This window comes from Triturus cristatus, chromosome 9, assembly GCF_964204655.1.
Source record: "Triturus cristatus chromosome 9, aTriCri1.1, whole genome shotgun sequence".
In the NCBI taxonomy this organism is placed as follows: domain Eukaryota; kingdom Metazoa; phylum Chordata; class Amphibia; order Caudata; family Salamandridae; genus Triturus; species Triturus cristatus.
This window is the reverse complement of record NC_140592.1, coordinates 781,801,094-781,823,982: the sequence shown is the minus strand read 5'-3', so window position 1 is coordinate 781,823,982 and position 22,889 is coordinate 781,801,094. Positions and strand designations below refer to the sequence as shown.

Sequence of the window (22,889 nt, the reverse complement as noted above, 5' to 3'; positions counted from 1 at the left end):
TTATTCATAGTTAGTTTTGAGGATTGATTAATATATGTCTTATTGGCTCATCCTTCTCTTTCCGCACAATTTCCCACAATATGGCTAGTTGCAATACAAGCTCCTATTCTCCAAGTGGACTGCCGATTCAAACCCCCTGTTGCAGATGCCTGACTAAATAAGACATAGTTGCAATATATTGGGCGTAACTATATTTTAACTGGAAATTGAAAAACACGAATATTAGCAGGAAGTAGCATGCAATGTTTTACACCTATAGGCCACCTATAAGGACAACTAAAAGCCATTGTGTACTATATTTGAATTTCTGTAAACTGATACCAATAAGACAATTGCTTACATGCTATATAGCTTTGTATGTGCAGATGTGTTGCCTATGAAAATTCTATTCTGTTATTAAATTCAAGAAAACCAATAAAGATATTTAAACAAAAAAAAGATGGCAAACAGCACTTCTGAATCTTTACTAGTAATGGGCACTAAATAAATTTCTATACGTTCAATGGTCCTGTAAGACCGTCTTGTTTTAGACATCTTACTCGCACAAAAAGGGCAGAGCCTGCAAAATGCTCAAATCAACTTTTTGCTGCTCCTACATACCGCATGAGAGTAAAGAAATTAAAGGCTTTGCAAAGAACATTTCAAATCTGAAACCTGACTTAGAAGATTTGGAAACGCCTAGTGTCTTTGAAAAGTGTGGGAAAGGAGTTCAGACTATTGGAAATTGGTTTGCAACAGCAGGAGGAGGTATTTTAAAGGCTGTTCCTATGCCACTACTAATATTAGGACTTTGTCTGCTATTACTTTATGCATTACTTTTTAGCTGTGGATATATTTTGCACAAAAGAAGGTAAAAAGAATTGAAGAAGAGATTTGAAAAAGATTTGACATTAAATAGTCTCATGATTGATGACTACATGAAATCATTAAAGTATAGGGGTCAGAAAAGAAAAAGGCTAGACTCAACATATGATGAAAGTGTTCTCTGAATGCACTTACATGTGAAATGTGTTTTGTGTGATGGTGAAGATAGCCATCAAATAGGCTAATTGATAGAGTTAGAAATGTACATAAAAATGAATAAATGAAACATGAAAACGCATTTCAAAATGTCACATAGTCAAAATGTATAAAATGCACCAGGTATCCATATTTACTGAAAGACTGTTGTTAGATTTCCCTTTAACAGATAGAGGCCTTAGAAATTGCTGAACCATGTATTTGATAGCTTGAACTTAACATGACTTGCTTAGATTTTGTCATAGCTGTAGAATGTGCCGAGCTTAATAAATGTATTTCTTTCTAAAGTTACATTCTTGATGCACCAAGCTTGAACTTCCTGTCTATCTCATGTCACATAATGCTCAATAGAGAATCACACATTTGAACAATAACGCTTAGTTATATGAAATATGAAAAGCATTATTTAACTTGAAATCTGCAAGCAAAATGTTTCTGTCTTTAGTGTAGTTCATTGTTACTCAGTGAAACATTGAATAAATGATAGAATAGACACTGCAATAAACTTCCCTGAGAACCAAGGTTAGACGTTCCTGTAATAAAGTAAATCCACACCAGATGAAGATATGTGGTAAGAGGTATTTATTACAGCCTCAACCAACAGCCAGCATATCAACTGTCATCATAGAACCCTCACATGACAGAACCTCAGAACAAGCTGGTTCCATGCCTAGTGTTCTGGCATGGAGCCATGTTACATCATTACACTTCTTCCTCTTTACATTAGAACAAAAGTAACATGAGAACAATAAACACATTTGAACAACAAGAAAAAGAAGGTAGAAAGAACTACACAAAATCACGTAAATGCAAAGGAAACCTGCGTGTTCTGACACCCCTACAAGTACTATCAGACCTTACATCAATGCCTGAGGGAAAACGATAAGAAGTATCATCCCTCCTGTCGGCCACACCACACCCCCGAAAATGTGCTACACGACTATGATTCCAGATGCGACCATCATCCGTCTTGACAGCATTTTTAAACAGCTTAATGATAGTTTTTGGAGAGGTAAATTTTGACCAATTTTGACACCCAACAGGAGCTTTGACCTTTACTTTATCTCCAACCTCAAAATTTGTAACTTTCGCATTATTCCTTCTATCAACATAAATCTTCCTTTTGTTTTGCAGAGACACTTCTTTGTCTCTCCATTCCCCAATACCATTGTTTTTCAAACCCTTCCCAGCAACCATCCAGCCAGGACACAAACAAGTATTTGGAGACCTTCCCCTGAGCAGTTCAAAAGGAGTCTTCCCCGTTGATGCATGAGGAGTGTACCTGTAGGCTGTTATACGACACTGCAGTTCTTTTCTCCAATCTAAACAGTTTACCTTTGCTAATTGTATACTCTCCTTTAAAGTCCTGTTAAATCTCTCCAAAGCACCATTCGCCTCTGGATGATATAATGCAATTTTTTTATGTTCAATTCCACATTTTACAAAATACTCCTCCATCTGAGCAGAACAGAACTGCGGACCATTGTCAGAAAGAATAGAGTTAGGAAAACTCTTGCGTTTGAACACAGATTATAAAAAACTGATCACAGAAAGAGAAGTGATCACTCTCACCAAACTCACCTCCACCCATCGTGAATACAAATCCAGCAACACCAACAGGTAAGGAGTCTGATGTTCTCCATGCAATGGTCCCACAATATCGATAGCTAATTCATCCCATGGACTTTTTGGTAAACTTCTACAAACCATAGGTGAATATCTTGGTTTGAGCACCTTATCACTAGCTTGACAAGGTGTACACTCCCTAACAGTACGTTCCACCATCAAATCTAATCCAGGCCACCAGAAATCCTGTCGGATGCGCTCTTTGGTTTTAGAAATGCCCATATGCCCTTCATGAGCCATGTTCACGATGACTTCTCTCAAACTCAATGGGGGAATCATTCTTGTGCCCCTCATTAGAACCCCATCAACAACAGCTAACTCATTCGCAACTAAGGACCAAGGTTTAACCAGACTTCGAGACTTATGCTGTTCCAAAAGAGACATCACAGAACACAATTCACTATCCTTTTGCAACTCATCCCTCCATTCATCTTCCTTTACAGCCCCCAGCGTAACGTCACAAACTCTTATGCCACACACAGCATCACACTGATCATTTTCATCCTGAGATTTATCATTCTCTACCACCTCCACCAATCTCGACAGACAGTCTGCCGTTACATTTGCCTTTCCTGGTATGTATTCAAACATGAAGTTATACTCCTGTAAGGAAATGACCCATCTCCTGATCCTCGAGGAAATTGAGTCCAAACCCTTCTTCTCAAAAATTTCTTTCAGGGGTTTATGATCAGACCTGACAACGAAAGAAGATCCCCACACGAACTTTCTGAACTTGTTTATGGCCCAGAAAATTGCCAACGCTTCCTTCTCTATAACAGAATAACCTATCTCCGCACCTTTCAAACATCTTGAAGCACAAGCTATTAGCACTTCTTGGCCCTTCCTGATCTGAAAGAGAAGAGCACCCAGCCCCTTTATACTCGCATCAGTAACAATGAAAGTGGGATTCCCAGGTACAAAAGCTTGTACGTTTGGTGCATTCCTGAGATCATTTTTTACTTGTTTAAACTCAGCACCACACTCTTCCGTCCAAACAAACTCTGCATTCTTACACATCAACTTCCTTAGATTTACTGTCTTATCTGCAAAATTTCGTATAAATTTGTTATAAAATTCTGCCATACCTAAGAATGAAGAAACCTCATCTTTTGTACACGGTTCTTTTAACATTTCAATAGTGTCCACCAAATCCTTTTTTGGACTTACCCCCTGCCGTGAAATATGATGACCCAAATAGTCCAGTTCAGTGACTCCAAATTTACATTTGCTTCGCCTAAGACATAACCCAGCATCAAGCATCCTTTTAAGCACAGCATGTACCCTCTCATCATGTTCTCTCACGTCTCTCCCACATATTAATACATCATCCTGGTAGCACTTTACGCCTGAAATGCCTTTAAAAAGATCTTCCATAATCCTCTGGAATACAGAGGCCGCAGAAACAAGCCCAAACGGCATACGCAAAAACTTGAAGGCCCCCATTGGCGTAATGAAAGCTGTTAATTCTTGACACTCTTTACTCAACGGAACCTGATGGTATGCTGATGCCATATCCAGAGTGGTAAAATAACCAGCACCATCCAACGATGATACTAATTCCTCAATATTGGGAAGTGGGAACTTGTCAACCACTACTTCTTTATTTAAGGCACGAAGATCCACACATAAACGGATTTCATTATTTGGTTTACGTGCCACAACAATGGGAGCTAACCACTCCGTTGCCTCTACAGGCTGTATAACACCAGTGGACAACAATTTATCTATCTCTTTTTGTACAGCATCTTGGATACAAATGGGAATGCGTCTAACTTTTGCCACAACTGGTACTGCACCCTGTTTCAACTTAATATGGTGATTGTACCCCTTTAAACACCCCAAGGTGTCACTGAACAATTCACCAAACGCTCTCACAAACTTGTTTTCGTCACCCTCAATAGATTGTACCTGAACAGATGGATGTGCATTAGGATTGAGAATGACACCCAAACGAGCTTGATGACTCCAGCTCAACAAATTATCACCCCTCTCAGCAACATAAATCCTAGCATCAGTGAACCTACCATTGTACTCAATGCAGTCATCAAAATAACCTAATAACTTAATTGGCAACCCACCATAACCCGTAGGTTTAATATTAGGTTTGGACAGTTTCTTCCTTCCTTGAAAATTCTTCATAAAAAGATCCTTTGAGAGAAACGTGATGTGAGAGCATGAATCAAATTTCATTTTGACTCTAACATCCCCCACCAAAACCCACTCAGAGGGATGTTCCACCTCACTCTCACTAACTTGAAAACTGACTTCCTTTATTTCTGATCTTGAATCTCTCCTATTCCTCATCCTACAATTTTTTCCAAAATGTCCTCTTTTTCCACATACATTGCAAGTAACCCTATTAGCAGGACACTCACTTGCATTAGCCATGTGTCCAAATCTTCCACATCTGTAGCAATTTCCCTGAAAAGGTGTTGCAAACCTCCTATTCCCTTGTGTCTTTCCTGCTTTTTTTCCTATTACAACACCTTTCTCGCAGACACCCTCATAATTTTTTTCCCTCTCATCTTTTTGTATGGCTCGACACTCCACTTCTTGTGCTTTTACACTGACCTTGTCTTCTTTATGTTCTTTACTTAGTTCTCCAACACACTTTAACATATGCTCTACCCTTTTTGCAATACTAATAACCTCATCCAACGGTGGCTCGTCCTTTAGCCAGAGTTCTTCCCTCACTTTATCACTGCAACACCTCAGCACAAACTGATCTCTAATCCTTTCCTCTACCAACGCCCCAAATTTACAACTTGAAGCCAACTTCCGCAAAGCCGTAATATATTCTTCCACACTCTCCTCTTTTCTTTGCTCCCGCAAACCAAAATGGTACCTTTCCATAATAGTACTAATCTTTGGCAAGTAATGTAAATCTAGTTGTCTTGCACATATTTCATATTCATTCAACCCCCTCTGATCATTTTGCGACAAAGGAGGTAGATTTTCCAACACCTCTTGTCCTTCACCCCCTAAACAATGTAACAAAAGTGCCTGCTTCCTTTCACCACTCAAATTCGTTCCACACACCCTGGCATAATTTTCAAAAATCTTTTTCCATTTCTTCCACTTAATAACCGGTTTTCCTGGATCTGACAAGAAAAACGGCGGCGCTGTAACATTCTGCATACTCACTAGAGGTGTAAATCACTACTTCCCCACAACCCAACTAGTTGCTAAAAGTGCTTAAAGTCCAAAAGATGTGTCAGTCACCATATGTCCCAGCACGATACCGCTATATCAAACACGTTTGTTCATGGTGTGTTTGTCACCGCAGATGACCTTTTCAGTTTAATTCAATTTACAATGCTCAAATACTTGTATTCCACAAGTGTAATCAAGTTTCAAAAGAAACGTTTATTCCCCTGACCACCAACCAATATAGTGATCCTTATCCAGTCTCCGTCCAATTCTCAACTTCCAATAGACCGTCGATGATCTTCTTCGATGTCCTCCAACACTTGTGCTGCAAAAAAGAAATTTTAAAAAAAAAAAAATATATAAGAAAAAATTCCTTCTTCCTCATCTAAGATGGCCACCACAAAACATTTGGTCCATTTTCTTCAGGCAGTTGGGCTTGCTTTGTCTTTGAGCAATCTCGGATCGTTTTCCTCACTCAAAATGGCCGCAACCAAACTCTTCCTCATCTAAGATGGCCGCCACGAAACATTTGGTCCATTTTCTTCAGGCAGTTGGGCTTGCTTCCTCTTTGAGCAATCTCGGATCGTTTTCCTCACTCAAAATGGCCGCAACCAAACATCCGGTCTATTTTCTTTAGTTAGTCTGGCTTGTTCTTCTCCTTTCACCACACTCAAGATGGCCGCCAACCTTTCCCACAGCCTTCAGTCCTTTTTCAATTGCTCACTGACCTTCAGACGTCGTGAAGCATACAGAGACCACTTTGATCCTCAGTACCTGCTCAAACAGCTTTCCACAAGGCTCTTACAACCGCAATTTCCCACTTTTCACTGCTTGAACATGCTTCAAAACGCTCGATCCTCATCCAGCACGTCTCTGTAAGTTATCACCTTTTTTTCTCTGAAATAAACCAAGCTCTTCCTTCATTGTTGTTGTTGAGGCTGTCCCTTCCTCTGGGTTCTTTTCTCTGCCCAAACGTCGCCAGTGTAATAAAGTAAATCCACACCAGATGAAGATATGTGGTAAGAGGTATTTATTACAGCCTCAACCAACAGCCAGCATATCAACTGTCATCATAGAACCCTCACATGACAGAACCTCAGAACAAGCTGGTTCCATGCCTAGTGTTCTGGCATGGAGCCATGTTACATCATTACAAAAAATAAACTTCCCTGAGAACCAAGGTTAGACGTTCCCAGTTATATGAATGTTTAGTGATGTCTACTACATATTTGATAGTGAACTGTGGACTCCATGTGCTTTCCGTGGGAGAGGAAGAACAAAGCTTCTCACCATTGAAAGATGTCTTATCATTGGAGGGGTGAGACCTTATCTACAGTATTGTTGTCCGCATGGTTTCTTGTCTATTATATCGGTGCGTGTTTCGAGTTAGATTCAGACTTTTCATTGCTGAGGACTACTGCTGAAGGCTGCTGCCGTAGCCTGCCACTTTGGAGGTGACACGACCTTTTATGTCTATCCAGACAGGTGTAGCAACTACTGCACCTGTTTTCCCTATTTCCCTATTGAGGTCTATTTGGTACAATTTTCTACTGCAACTGTGTGCTGATGCTTCTTGGAGACAGACTCAGCTGAATTTCATGAAATTCTCTTTATGGGGAGTTCAACTACCTAATTTGATTTTGAACTTGATGCTTCTTTGATCTCACTTTTTTCCTGAGCTCTTTATGAGTTTTAGTAGCTTTTGTTTCCATTAGATGGAATAGGGACTATTTCCTTTCCATGCTTGTCAATTATTGATGACTCTAACCATATTTTTCTAGATAATTTCTGTAAATGGATTATTCTGACTTACTAATTGAATAAAAAGAATGTACTAATCTCAATGAGAACAAAGGTTTTGAAACTGATTTTAAAACTCTCATCATTGACTGAACATCAAAACTGTTAATTATGATGTTGATTGACTTGATTTGATTTAGCTTCCATTCAAAAACAGTGGCAAAGATCTGTCACCTAGAAAAAGAAAATACTGTGTGTAATTGGAGACCATTCTTGTAAGTTACATGTTGAACTGTTACTGGGAAATAAAGTCTGGACTCTTTTCACGCTATCAATGGCTTTCCTTCATATTTTCATTTGAATTGTGTTTGTTACGCTTCTGGTTCTACACAACTTGAGATTATATTACTACATCAAGAAATCAATCAATCATGATTTGTATAGCGTGGCTGCTTCACCCATGAGGGTTTCGCTGTGCTGTGGGATAATGCTGTAGGATTATGCTGCCTGTTCCTATTGGTTGAACATCCAGGTCTAGAGGTCTTTCCTGAACTGTTGGAGTGATGCTCCCAGTGTCATTCTAGGATTTTAATATTGATACATGGTGATTGCATGAGCTAGTGAGTGATAACTGCCCACAGAGACACATCCAAAGGCTGACACATCCTCTAACCATGTATTTCACGCACTACCATAAAGATGGATTTTCCTTGAATTTCCCTGAGACCCTCTGGGGAGGTAGTCCGAGGCACGAAACACGTGATGGCAGGGAACGCAAAAACATTTCAAAATGACTTGAGTGCTGTGAGTATTAATATTAATATACATTTAGTAATATGACATTTTAAAAGGATTTCTTCCTACATATATAATATTTGCAACAGCTTCAGTGCAGCTGGAGGATATGTCAGCTGTTGGAAGTCCTAGCTAAAAACATCCAGAACTGAGACAATAAGAATGTGTACCTTGCTTATCTCCAGTTAGCATCCAGACTTTAATGTCACCCTTCAGCAGCAGGTTGATGGTTTCAGGCACGCCATCTTGCAACTTATCCTCAATGGCAGTGACTCCGAGTAGCTGTGGAGGAAACAAGAAGCATAAACATCCCCTCATTTCTCTGACTACCTCTTAACTTTATGAATCTGTAGGTAAAGCTTTTCAATGCTCTTGTTTTACTCTACATTCTGTATAAGGTAGAAGCACTGCATGTGTTGTCTCTGCCACGATATAAATGAGAGCAGGAAGATTTGACCACTTGAGACCACTGGATCCAAAGGTAGTTAATAATAAAAGAAGTGACTAAGCACACATATTAACAAGCATACTTGCATGCAGACACAGGCTAATGCACACAAACATTTATTCCAAAAGGGATTCCCGGTAAGAGAAAACACTGATACCAAACCTTTTTACGCTATTTATCTTGTAAACTCTGGTCTTTAAAGTCTTGTGGCAAAGTCAGTAAAACTTGAAACTGGAAAATGTTCATTACAGGTTTAGCCGAGTAGCAGGTGTCCAAGCCCTGTCCTCTCTGCAATTACCTTAGACCAGTCTTTTGACCGGTCTAAGCTCTCGCTGACCTGGTTCATGGACCTGAGGCTTCCACCTCTTCTTTCACTCTCACACTCACTTCTCTCACTTGTGCCTCTGTGCTCCTCAACGACTGCTCACTCAGTAAAGATGCCATGGAAATCTGAGACATTCAGAACAACGGTACAATGGACCTCCTCTTCTCTATTGAAATGTGGCTTCCCATTGAGTCAGCACCCGACATCCCTACGGCCATCTTGGAAGTATACAAGATCGCAAGCTAGGACAGTCAACACAAAAAAGGAGGAGTAGTTGCAATAATCTTCAAGGAAATCATCAACTGCACTACAACCACAGAGAACATGACCCCCTTTATGGAATAACTACATTTCAAACTGCGAATCTCAACGACTTACACTCTGAAAGGAACCCTGGCCCACTGACCTCCTGGACCAAAGACTACTTTCACTGACAACATCAACACAACCACACCTCTCAGCTGGACCAATCACGCCATTGTCAACTTAAAAATCAACATCCCTCAATCAACAAAACCCACCACCACCAGACTGGCCAGACACAGCTGGAGCAGCATCTCAGAATCTAACTGGTCCCACACCCTTCGCATAAACCAGTCAAACCCCACTGGAAACATAAACAGTGACATCAAACAGCTCAGAAAAGTGGATCACAGAACATGCTGATTCCCTGCCATTTCTCAAACACAAAAACTAAAAGAGAACCAGGAAGCAGACCAGCTGGTAAATTGAGAAACTCCAATTAACTAAACAACACTGCAAACAACTAGAAAGATGATGGAGAAAAAAACCACAAAGAAACTGACAAGGACAATTACAAAGCAGCACTCAGACACTACCACCAGCAGATCAGAGAAACCAAGAAGGCCCTAGCAGATCGCATAAATACCAGCTCCAACAGCTGTAAAGAATTCTTTACCATCGTCAAAGACTTCCCTAAACCAGCTTCCATCACAAACAGCATCACCCCCTCGTAAGAACTATGTGATAACCTTTTGGAATTCTCCAGCAACAAGATCAAAACCATCTACAAAAATTTTGACCGTCAACCAAACCCCTGCAGCCCCACCTCCAGCCTACTCACAAACAACCTCGGAAACACCTTGACTACATGGGAAACAATTAGGGGTGTGCAGTAAACTCCGCTCTGCCGGCAGAGTTTGCAGAGTTTTGCCATTCCAAGCTCTGCCTGGAGTGCGAAGTTCAGTAAAAACTCTGCCACCCACTGGCACACACAACCCCTTATACTAGATCTACGACAGTTTTAGATCTCTTTCTATTTCTCTGCCTCCCATTTTCCCTTGCCTAATTGTATATGGCTCCACTAAAGGTGTGTCCTCTGTCTATATCAATGCCTACTTCTGGCGGTGACAGGAAATGTCGCAATGCTGGAACTGTAATGGCTGAGGTGTGCCCTGCCCCCTCTTCCCAAGCCCAGAAGAGAAAAAGTAATTGCGGCGGGCCTCTCCCACCCTTGCCCTTTTCTGCTAAGTTCAGAGCCCACTCCTATTCCTCCACCACCCACTCCTCCCAGACCGCCATCCCTCGGCTCACCCCTGAGCCAAGTTCCCCGCAAATCCTCGACCCTCCCCCCCCAGACCCCAGGTCTCTCTGGCCTGACGAACCATGGGGAAACACATGCTTCATGAACACCATGCTGCAGCGCCTGAGCAACACATACCTTTTTGTAGAGTACCTAGCGCTGGACTGTGCCAAAGCTGAAGGAGAGCTCAGAAGTGTGTCTCTGGACCAGGCATAACTGGTGGGGGGGGGGCACGGGCTGGAGGTCACATCGTAGCTGGCCAGCCTCCGGCGCAGCCTCTGGACCCTGGAATACACTCTACAGCACAGCTGCAAGTTCAAGGTGAGGTGGAGGAGAAGGGACAGAAGGGGCAGGATATCATGTTTTTTTTGTGCCGTACAGTTCAAATAAAGTAAATTGTATTGGATTGGGGGTTTACAGCTAGCCTGCTTGATTTCTTTGTAATCACCACCTCAAACCATGTGGTTATATATAATTCCATCCAGTGTGTCTCGCACCAATTACCTCACCTCTCGGCTGAGCTGTATTGATCATGGCAAACGCAGACTTTAAAAACCAGGAAGTAAATAAATCTGACCCAGGGAAGTTCTTATCTGTGTATAAGTTAAGATCACGCAGGAGGTGGATATCTGCTGTAATCGGAAACTAGAAATTCATAAAGTCAATTTTTCCCTTTTTAAATGTTTCAATGTAAACCATTAATGAAAAGGGGTAAGCATTCCCGGCTCTCTTGCACAATTACTCCTAACACTCAACTGCCCTTCCACTGGAGGATGAAAGGTTGTGCTGCCCAATTTGGGGTTAACCCGTGAACCTTGCTAGGTTCGTACAAAGCTAACATGAGAGACCGTTGCCATGGCAACTGCTGCTTCAAAGGTCTATGTGAAATGGTGTCAGCTGTGATAAATTCTCATAACAAGAGGGGCTGCACATTTGGAATTCAGTGCCCAAACAGATGGTTGTGAAAGTGGAGGGGACACTGCAGTGGAATAATTTATTTTTACTGTGGCCGAGCAATACTCTACCTGCTAACAGAATTCAGTGCCCAAACAGATGGTTGTGAAAGTGGAGGGGACACTGCAGTGGAATAATTTATTTTTACTGTGGCCGAGCAATACTCTACCTGCTAACAGAATTCTGAGGAATTCCACAGAGTTTTTCATCAACTCTGCGGAATTCGGCTGAATGAAACTTTGTGAGCTCCACACAGCCCTAGAAACAATCACAACGGAACTGACAGCCAATATCTTGTGGACCATCCATTCCGGGGCACCAACAGACTCCTGCCCCTACTACGCCTACAACATGGGCACCTCCTCAATTAGCTAAGTACTCAACCGCATCCTGAACACCTCCATCACCACTGTGATGTTCCTGGAGGACTGGAAACACGTAGGAGGCAATGCACTACTAAAGAAACCTACGTCAGACCCCATTCAACTACCAAAATCTCTACTACCTTACCCAGACAAGATCACGGAGAAAGACATCAACAAACAACTTGCTCAGTACCTTCACACAAACACCAACTCCTAGACACCATGTAATCAGGCTTCAGACCCAATCACAGCATGAAGAATGCCCTCATCACAGCAACTAATGACATCAGGATGATCCTGGACCGAGAAGAAACAGCAGCCCTCATCCTGCTTGACCTCTCAGCTGCCATTGAAACAGTCTCCCACTCTAACCTGATCAGAAGACTAGATGAAACAGGAATCCAATGACCCACACTCAATTGCATCTGCTCCTTCCTCATTAGAAGAACCCAAAAAGTCAGCATGCCACCCTACTCGTCTAAGCCAAGAACCTCATCTGTGGAGTCCTCCAAGGATCATCTCTCAGTCGGACAATATTTAACATTTACATGACACCACTGAACGACTTCTTCAGTTTTCAAGACATCAAAATAATGTCCTATGCGTACAAAACCCGACTGATACTCTCCCTGTAAGACAGGCACCTGAAAGGGCCAGGACCATAAGTTCTAGACCTATTCAGAGTCACAACCTGATGGTTCTTTTACGCAGCATGAAGGCGTAGAGGGGAGAAAACGTGTTATTTAAAGCCAATCAATTAAACAATGATCCTCAGGGACACATAGTAACCACAGACAACTATGTGAGGTTAGTTGATTTATTACGAAGCCAAAAATAACTGAACATAAATACACATCAATACGAGAGTGTAGACATACATCGGGAATTAGCCTGAAGCCAATCTGCATATCCAATTGAGGAGATGTAGCATGAATAATACTATTAATTCAATAGGCAGCATGTAGAGAATCAGAAAGAAGGATTCCAAGTTGCCCTGCATTGAGGGTTGATCAAAGAAAAGCATTAATCTATCCTTACACTACCGCTAAAGTGATATCTCTACTTAAGCATCCTCAGGAAGAATGGATAAAAGGTGTCAGCATGTGGAGTCTTCCTAAGAAGTCTCCCCACCATCAATGGATCATATAGCATGAAGCTACCAAGACAGAGCTTGTTGAAAGATGCTCTCTCTTCCAAGGCAAAGAAGAAGTGGGCTCTCTCCCTAATGCCATCGTTACATTATTACAGGTAACTTTCCCAGGAATCCTTGCAGATGACTTCATCTGCTCTAAGCACAATCCAAAAGGTAGTTTTCCATGGAACAGCGGAGTTCTTCCATTGCAACATTTTGTCCTTAGTACCCAGGCCTTCTCCTGTGTGAAGCACACTGACCTTGTTTTATCGACTCAAGCCACACAATTGTAACTTCTTCTCTCTTTGCCTTTCACCAGCAACATTAAACATGAGAAAGAACAAATTCCACAGCACACATGAAATTCAACTTGTTAATTCTAAAGCGAGAGTTTCCAGTGAACTGCATTTCAAGCCTCCAAGTTCAGCTAACATAAGAAAGCACCAAAGGAACTTTACAAAATTGCATAGAGAATAAGGTACCTTCAATTAATGCATTTACCTACCTGTAAAATTACATAATCAATAATCACATTTAGTATATGAATAACTGTCAGTTTAACAACACAAGTTCTTCACGTTAATGTTCTCTGCTAGTTACATTCACTTTCTACGTTACTTCTCCGTGTTACTTTCCAATGACCTCAGCAAATCATGTTTCATAGTAATACAATTCAAGATTCTAACACTTCATGTTTATACAACAAAGAATTATATGCGGGTGCACTCTACACATGTGATTATAATGCACTTCTACAAATAAAATATGATTTCTACTACACCATTTCCCCCCTCTGATGACGTTGAGTCATCGCAAAATACTCTATAATGCCTTAGAGTAGACCAATCTAGAAAGATGTCGTAGCTAGTCTCCTCTGTCTGACCTCACCAACCTCTTCAAATTATCATAATGACTGTTCAGCAGTCTTTCCACCTTTCTCTCTCTCTCTCTCTTAAGGAGTTCTCCATTTTCCTCACCTTGTGCCATTTGTATTCTTATCATACCTATGAAGATGATTACACAAACCACAACAATTATGAATGGCTTCAAGATATATCCTAGGATTCACTTTCCTAGGTTAGCAAACCAAATTCCAACTGCACCATTTCACTTTCCAATCTTATTCCAAACTTCCTCAGTTGCCAGAGCATGTATCTCATGATGCATCTCAGTGATGTTACTTTTATCCCCTCAGATCTTTACTTTTATCAGGAATATAAGTACAACACTGTTTGACCTTCAGCATTCTACAAACTCCGCCTTCTTTTGCTAGTAACACATCTATAGCAAGACGGCTTTGCATCACATCGCCCTTATAGAAACCATCTCCTCATCTATGAGTAACAATGACTGACCTGTGCTGACAGACAACTTATCCACAATGGTAGAAAACTTCCTGATCTTAAAGTCTCAACACCCACACTAGATATCATCACTCCAAATGTCTCCCACAACTTCACCAACACTCAGTCCACATTCTTCTTAATGGCTCAATTTTCCTTCCAAATCTTTCACATGGTATATCTTTGGAAACACAACTGCCACATAACAAGTACCATACCAATTGTTCGGAAGCTGTACATACACATTCTTTCCACAAGCAAAATATATTTGTGGCACCACTTGCACTGCTTCTTGCAGAAACGTCTTCCAAGGACCATTTATTAGAAAACTATAGTCACACACACCCTGTCCACAAATTTAGTCTGAGAACTACTCTGCACTTGTCGCATGCAAAGCTTGCCTTGTTGTTCCCGATCTAGAGATATTTGACCATATCTTCCCTTAGCCTAGTGGGCTAACTCCTCCTTGGTCCATTCAAAGTTTCCTTTCCTATTGTGAAGCTTTACGATTAATCCCTTATGTCTCTTCTACTTGATCTACACATTTCTTTTCTATGTCTCTCAGTGTGCAGATTAAATTATGTCTATGTGCGTAAGCAGTATCTAATGTTACTGTGGGTGCAAACTATTTTCCCATTCTCTCTTCCTGCTTATAATAATCATATTTGTTCAAATGTTTATAAACAGGTATCTCTGAGAGTACCAGATTATAATTTGAGAAGTAGTACTCGTAATGACCTTTTCCATAAAACATACTAATGAGCAGACTACAACTAATGCCATATGTCAAGCGTAAGTGATGGTATCTAATCCCTTCCTCGACCGAAGCAGGCATTTGCATGCACACATAACAATCTCTCACATCCATAGTATTTACATATTCGTAAAGCAACTCAGCCAACTCAGCATAAGCATTCAGCATATAATCACCTTTAGACATATCTAAATGCAGAAAGTGACTAGTTTGCTCTATTAAGCCTTTATCATATCCTAGTGTACCCTCTTTGGAGGCAGCAGTGGTATGTGTGGATGCCCCATGTACCCCCAATCCTTGTTCCTCAATCTTGTGTGCGCTTGGAATTGACTCTGTAATTACTACAGCTATTATTATAATTACCCCTACAATAAGTGTACCTACAATACATTTATGCCTATGGTTCGAATTTCAGAACTCCATTTCAAAGTGGCTCGGATTGTAGCTTGTAGGAGGATCAACACAAAGTCTCTTTTCTACGCCTCTTATTCACACGCAATAAAAGACTTTGAGCAACGTTCCCTTAAATCTTGGAAATTTCTTTTAAGGGTCTTTGCACAATATTTACACAGCTTGGAAGACTTCCTGAGCTCTCTTCCTTCTTCTGGATGGAAAATCCCTTATTTATTCTTCTTCGACTCGGGCCTAGGTTATATTCTTTCAAGCAACTTATTTACAGGTTAAAGTTCAATTTACATCCCTTTTGAGATCAGAGCCAATCTCCTCAATGACACGTTGTAACAGTTCAGTTCTCAATGCTGCAATCTCTTGAGGAGAGTGTGGAGCTCTGAAGCTCCAAAATTCGATGTCTTCTTGAATCAGAGTCCGTAAACCACTCAACCTTGGTGGAAAAGGCACAGTCACTGACAGAATTGCATTAACTTCAATTCCAGGAACTCTCAGCAAGATCTCAACAGCCAGTATCGAAATCTCAGACCTCGCTCTCCCCAGCATTTGTAACCAGATAAGTCCACTCGGCAGAGGAATATGCCCGCCATGGCACTCTTGTCCTTCTGGATCTCCTTGCACTTCCTGTGGCTTGTTCAGACTCACTCAGATCAGACTTGGAAGATTCAGTTATTAGTGCAAGTTCTCTTTCAGGTGCAAGTCTCAAGTTCCTTCTTTTCTGTCTCAAAGGTCACGTTTCATCTGCAGCATCTTTCTTCCTTGACTGTACACAACCAATTTCCACACCAGTCTCTTCTGTTGAGTCAAACTCTATACCACTCGCAATGTTACCCTCTCCCTCAGAGTCTATACCAGGGTTGTGTGTAGCTTTACCACCCTCAGTCTGATCTAGTGAGTTTCTAGCTCCTTCAACAACCTCTCCGGTGACCCCTCAGTCACGGCTGGAACTACTTCTGGGAGAGGCGCTGTTTTATCCGAGGGACCTGTGACTCGTCAGATATGGGAAGCATGGACCCAGTTCGGCACTCCTGCACACTTTACAGCAGTGTTCATCACCAGTAGCACCTGATATGGTCCACTCCACCAAGAGTCAAGACAGTTTTACCTCTTGTGCTTTTGGACTATCACCCAATAACCTGGGCTCAGTTCATGGCAGAGGTCCTTCGAAGTCTATGCAGTTGCTGCTTCAACCTGATGAGGCACAGAACGAACCACATCAGCCAGTCATCTACAGTAGTCAAGGAGCAAGTCATCTATGATAATAATCAATGCATTGGCAGGCACAGCAGGCAAGTGCATCGCTCTTCCCATCAAGATTTAATGTGGCGATAACCCAGTTCTCCTATCAGAAAGCTGCAAAAACGTATTAGAATCAAAGGCAACACATCAAGCCATTTCAATGATGTAGAAGCACACTCTTTACCCAGTCTCACCTTTAAGGCCTCATGGATCTGCTAAACTATGCCAGATGCCTCTGACCTGTAACTACAATGCAGTCTTTGATCCACACTCATGTAGTCTTTGATCCACACTCAGGGCGGTACACAACAGTCTCATTACTTGATTGTGGAAGAGCATTCCTCTATCCCACTCCAAGGTAGTTGGAAATCCGAATCTAGGATTAAGCTCCCTCAGCAATAGTTTTGCTAACGTGAGACTATCATACCTTCTAGTTGGATAAGCTTCCACCCATCGAGAAAAGATGCTCATAACAACCAAGATATACCTCAATCCATTACACACAGGCATCTAAACCCCCTGATCTGCCATTATGGCTCTCAAGGCAACAACAGTCTTTTCCCAGCGTTCATCTGTTGGCACGTGACACACCGATGACACACTGCTGCTGCAATCACGCAAAACCTCGGATTGAACCAAGTCGGCCTGAAAAATCTCACCATTGCACACCTTCCTATGTGGGCTGCTCCATGAATATGTCTTGCCATTAGGTTTAACAAACAATCAGGCAATACTGCCCTTCCATTAGTTGAGACCCTTATGTCACTTTCTCCCTTCTCACAACCTACTCTGATAACCCGCTTGTTCCTGGTCCGTAGCTTGCATTTGCAAACACCTGACTTCATCCCATGTGTCTGCAACAGCTACCTTCATGTTGAGTTTGGTCTTCTCTGTACTCTCGCCAACATATTCACCATTGAAAATACATTATTGTGTAGCACAAAAGCAAGAAACATTGTCCGCATATTGGTTCCCTATCTTAACGAAGTTGTCTCCCCTCCCATGGGCTGCACACTTAAAAACAGCCACTTCCTTTTGTAATTGCAATGCTTCCAGAAGTTGTCTCCCATATTCTCCATTTCTAATGGGGGTGCATGACGACGTTAGGAGCCCTCTTTGCGACCATAGCTGTCTGAAGTCATGAACCACACTGAAACTGTACTGGCTATCGGGTGGGTTGTGACTCGGATCTGCTCGGAGACAAGACATGCACAGGTCAAAGCCATGATTTTGAACAGTTGTGTGGAGTGTATTCCCTGTAAACAAGCAGCTTCCACCACTCTAGAGATGGCACAGACAGCAAATGCTGCTCTCAGATTACCTTCATTGTCTCTTAGACATGAACCATCAACAAAGAGGGCTTGACCGGGATCAACCAATGGCTCTTCGACAATGTCAGGTCTCAGCTTGGTGCAAAGTTCAGTAACATCCAGACTGTCATGGTCTTGACAATTTTCCCCATCAGCATTTGGAACAGGTAACAAAGTAGCACGATTTAACACAGAACAGCACTTCAGGGTCATGTTTTCGGCAGCGAGCAAAACCTGCTCATATCTTGTCAACCTGTTATTTGTCAAATGCTGTGTTTTGGTCCTTGCCATCAGGAACTCAACTTAACTCCTTCTGTGCCCATGACGAGATAGTCTCGTCATGGAGCGCGGTTGCGCTGTGCCCATGACGAGTCTATCTCGTCATGGACCCCGCCCGCTAATGAAAGGGCCGGCACAGGAGGGGGAAAGGGCGGGGCACTCAAGGGGTTAATGCCATACATATACAGTCAGTGGATGACCCATCACAATGCTCTCACATCGTTCAATACTGACACCTGTTGCAACAATGGATTTGAGACATCTAGGCAACAATGAAGGTACAGGATCTAATGTAGCTAAGAAATAGGCCACTGGTCTACGGACACCTCTATGTGTCTGAGTGAGTAACGAGAGAGCCCAACCTTCTCGCTCATAACAAAATAATGAAAATGCTTTGTTGTAATCAGGCATTCCTAAAACTGGAGCACGACATAGACACTTTCTCAACTCCAAGAAAGCAAGCAAACAGCTGTTATCCCAAGGTACCGGATCCCATGCATCCTTGTGGGTCAGCATCTACAAAGGCTTCACCATCAAAGAGATATTATGAATCCATTGTAGGCAGTAGCCAACCATGCCCGAAAACATCCTGACCTCTTTCTGGGTAGTAGTCGGATTAATTTTCATGATCACCTCCACTCGTTCCGGTGATACCTTCCTCTTGCCTTTTTCTATTCAATGACCCAAATACTGTACTTCAATCAGACAGTTCTTTAGTTTTCCTGGTACACCCTATACCCATTGTCAGCCAGATGGTTCAGTAAGGCGATAGTATTGTCCTTATAGCCTCTCATTTTAGATGCAATGAAGAGGTTGTCTATGTACTGAACTTGCACTGAGTCAAGGTTCTTTTCAGTACCAGATTGAATATGGATGGACTTTCGGTATACCCTTGAGAGATACAACACCACGTTAGGACACAGTACTCCAGACGGAAAGCAAATAAAAATTGGTTTTCCTCGTGCAATGGAATGGAGATAATTACTGACAGAGGTCAATTAGCGTGAAATTTGCAAGTAATTTTCAAGGAAACTGAAACAGGATCGCTGATGGATTTGGTACCACAGGACAATATGGAATCACTATGTTATTGATCTTTATAAGGTCCTGAACAATGCAATATTTTATGCTTAGTTTCTGCAATCCCATGATGGGTGAATTGCACGGACTTCCCATGATCTCCTTTAGAATGCCCTGTGCAATCATGGACTCAATTACAGGTGTAATCCCTGCCACTGTTTCTGGGGCCAGGTAGTGCCGAGTTCTCAGGAATTCTGCATTTGGCTTGATCTGTTAGCGGATTGGTTTGATTCCTCGAATTAGTCTGATCTCCTCTACTGAGAAATCCCATACCACTGGAGAGACGTTGTCTCCGAAATCCAACTGCATGTCCTTTACTATCAGCAAAGGAAACATGGCTGTGTAATGGTTCTGATTTACCAACTTGAAAGCAATGTCTTCATCATTAGTCTGCAGTTCAATTCCCTTTGGTGTACAATAGATGGTACAATTCTATTTCCATAATAGGTCACACTCCAGCAAGCAAACTGGACTCGAATCACACACCACACAAACTGATGGTGATTCTGAAAGGTTCAGATTTTCACTGATACCTCTTTCATCAAAGGGTTTGTCATTCTTTTGTTAGCAACTCCCACCACTTGGATTGATTTTTCTGAGAGGGGCAGGTTTGGGACTACTGCAGATCTCACAGTAGAACGGGTAGCACCAGTATCAATCAAGAATGAATGGGATGAACATCTACATCTGCTTCTACATATGGTTCACTCTGTTCTACCTCTAAGACTGCGCCAAGTGTACAGTCTTCCTCCCCCTCAGGCACCATCATAAGGACAGGTCCTGATCAAATGCATCCAGTGCTTCCATTAGGGGCATCTGATGATACGTTTGATTGCCCTGCGGGAATCTCGGAGGTTGGGGCACTTGCACTAACTGGTTCTGATCCCCTCCCGCATTAAGAGATCTCGGTCTAGTCACTGTGGGTAACTGATTCACCACATCTGTCACTTGCATGGGTTCCCCTTCCTCAACCTGATTCACATTATTTAAATGATACTCGCACTTCCAATGCCCGATCTTGTGACAAAAGTAACCCTGGGGGGACAACTACGCTATGCTTGCGTAGTTTGTATAGTTTGTGCTACTTCGCGCTACGCGAATTGCACGCAGCACATTGCAAAAACGCTTAGCGTAGCGTAGTTGGCATTTTTTGCTCGCTCGCGGTCCTCAATGTCAAGTTGGCGATCGCGAGTGAGCAAAATGACATCCCAGCGAGACTTTTTCCTCGTTCGTGATCAGCAACATCAAGTTGCCGATTGCGAGCGCGGAAAATGAACCTCCCGGCGAGATTCCCAACGCGGGGAGGCCAGGTTTCTCATTGCGAGTGGTCGCGTATGCTCGCGACCGCCCACGATGAGAAACTACCAGCCCGCGTTGAGAAAGCTGCTGCTCGAGTAAAAATCTACTAGAGTGGCAGAAAATGACAGCTCGCACTGTGCAAGATTCCGTTTTCAATGATTGCACAGTGCGGACAAGCATCAGGCACTGTGCAATCATCGCAAACAGTGCACTACGCAGCTCACATAGGCTACGCGTATCTCGTGTAGTGCGAAGTGCACTTTGCATAGCTACGCGTAGCGCTACTATGCGAACTACGCCCAGGGTTAGACAAAAGTGCCAAGCAGCGTTCTTTTTCAGGGTCACAACATCTATCCCTGTTTTGGGATCTATAGGGACACCTCTTCCCCTTCCCTGTCCTGTCAGTCTGGCGACTGATGTAACTTGGATACCTCCTGGAACATTCCCTTGACCACGAACTACTGTTTCTCCTGTTGCTTGTCCCTACTCTCCCTTCAGTGCATTTTGCATTTGAACCAGCATCAACTTCTTCTTTATCCTCCTATACTTGGAATCCACCTCATCACTGCAGTACCTGGCATACCATAAGATCTCATCTATGGACTTATTTTGCCAGCAGATTAAGTGTTGCTGGATCATGAGGCTAATCTCCGGCCTCAGTCCTGTCACAAATTGCGACACAAATTGGCCCATGTCTTTAGGGTCGAGTGTGCCTAACTCTCTGTACTACTAAAAGACTTGCAACAGCCTTTTGTAGTAAGCATGCACTGACTCTTTAGGTTCCTGGGTCGTTCGATCTATCTTAACCCAATCGATGTCTTGAGGGGCTATTTTGGACTGCAACCTTGCGATCACCTGCTTATACTTCTTCATAACCACTGGTGAAGGACCATGAGTTAGAGGATCCCTCTCTGGCTCAACAGCAGGCCCCTTAATAGCTATTTGTTTCAAGCAGACCATAGATCACTCGGAACCACAATTTCATATAAGGTATTTAAGTCCATCCACAACAGCTTTGAGATCTTAACAAAGCGGCCGCCTTAGTAGTACCACTCAGCAGGTTTCTCCCTTAACCTGGGAAAATCATTTGTAAATGCAGCTAGGTCACCCCTACTCCAAGGGACATGCACATATCCTCCACTAGGCACCTCCTTTAATGGATATGCCTCAACACACAGTGTCCCCCCTCCTGGAGGTGGTGTTTCTCCTGTCACCTTTCTCACAATCTTCTTCTTCGATCATCTTTCAACTCACTTATCCAGCATACCCTAAACCCTTATTTCTACAAGCAAATCTTGGATATGTGTCTTCAATCCCATCACTCGCTTTTCCTCCAGCTCCTGGTCACTGAAGTTAAGCCTATGATTTCCCTGTAACATTTTCGATCGAGAAAGTCCACTCCGTACCTCAGAGTTAATGCTGATAACTTCTCATGCTCTCGTCTCACCCTTCGGGTGACATCCTTTGCTATGAACAGCAGGTCATCTGGCTCACAGGTCTCTATCCTATCAAAAAGTAAATTCCCACTGATGATCTTGTCTAACTCAGCATTCATCCTCACCACATCCAATACATCCAATAGCTTCGCCTTCACTGCAGTTTTAATGGTAGCCTGACTTGATGAATTACTCTGACTCCCCTTGCTATTGTTGTGATCTCTCAACCAGTGTTACAAGTTTGAAACATCAAAGACATGCTGATTACCAGCGGCTCCATGACTTGTACTTGCTTCGGAGGCTGCAACAATTGGTCCTCTCACTAGAGTTTCCCACAGGCGTATGTCTGAACTAGTGCATGCCATAGATGTATATTGTATGGTACTGGAATCAATGCGTACTCCAAAAGGATCAGCAGTAGCTGCTAAAGGGGTGCTAGGTTCTTTAGGCACTAAGGATGGACAATTCCCACTCATGCTCCCTGCTCTTCACAACTTAGTTCCTTCAACTTGTATAGACTGTAGCTGACTAACGTTTCCCACTGAGCTCGGGTCAAACTTAGGGACAACAGGACCAATAGTGACTGGGACTGCTAGCTCCATTCCATTCTATACCTCCCAATGTGGATACTCCTGTCGCTCCT

At 42.5% G+C, this 22,889-nt stretch overlaps 1 protein-coding gene across 1 annotated transcript in view; it reads right to left on the bottom strand.

Annotated features, from left to right (window-relative positions):
• LOC146798840 (phospholipid-transporting ATPase IC-like) overlaps positions 1–22,889 on the bottom strand; it is a 1,543,528-nt gene that overhangs the window by 369,258 nt on the left and 1,151,381 nt on the right. The window contains exon 19 of the mRNA XM_085626157.1: positions 8,502–8,613. Coding sequence (XP_085482283.1) covers positions 8,502–8,613 — 112 coding nt within the window. The remainder of the gene's footprint in view (positions 1–8,501; positions 8,614–22,889) is intronic.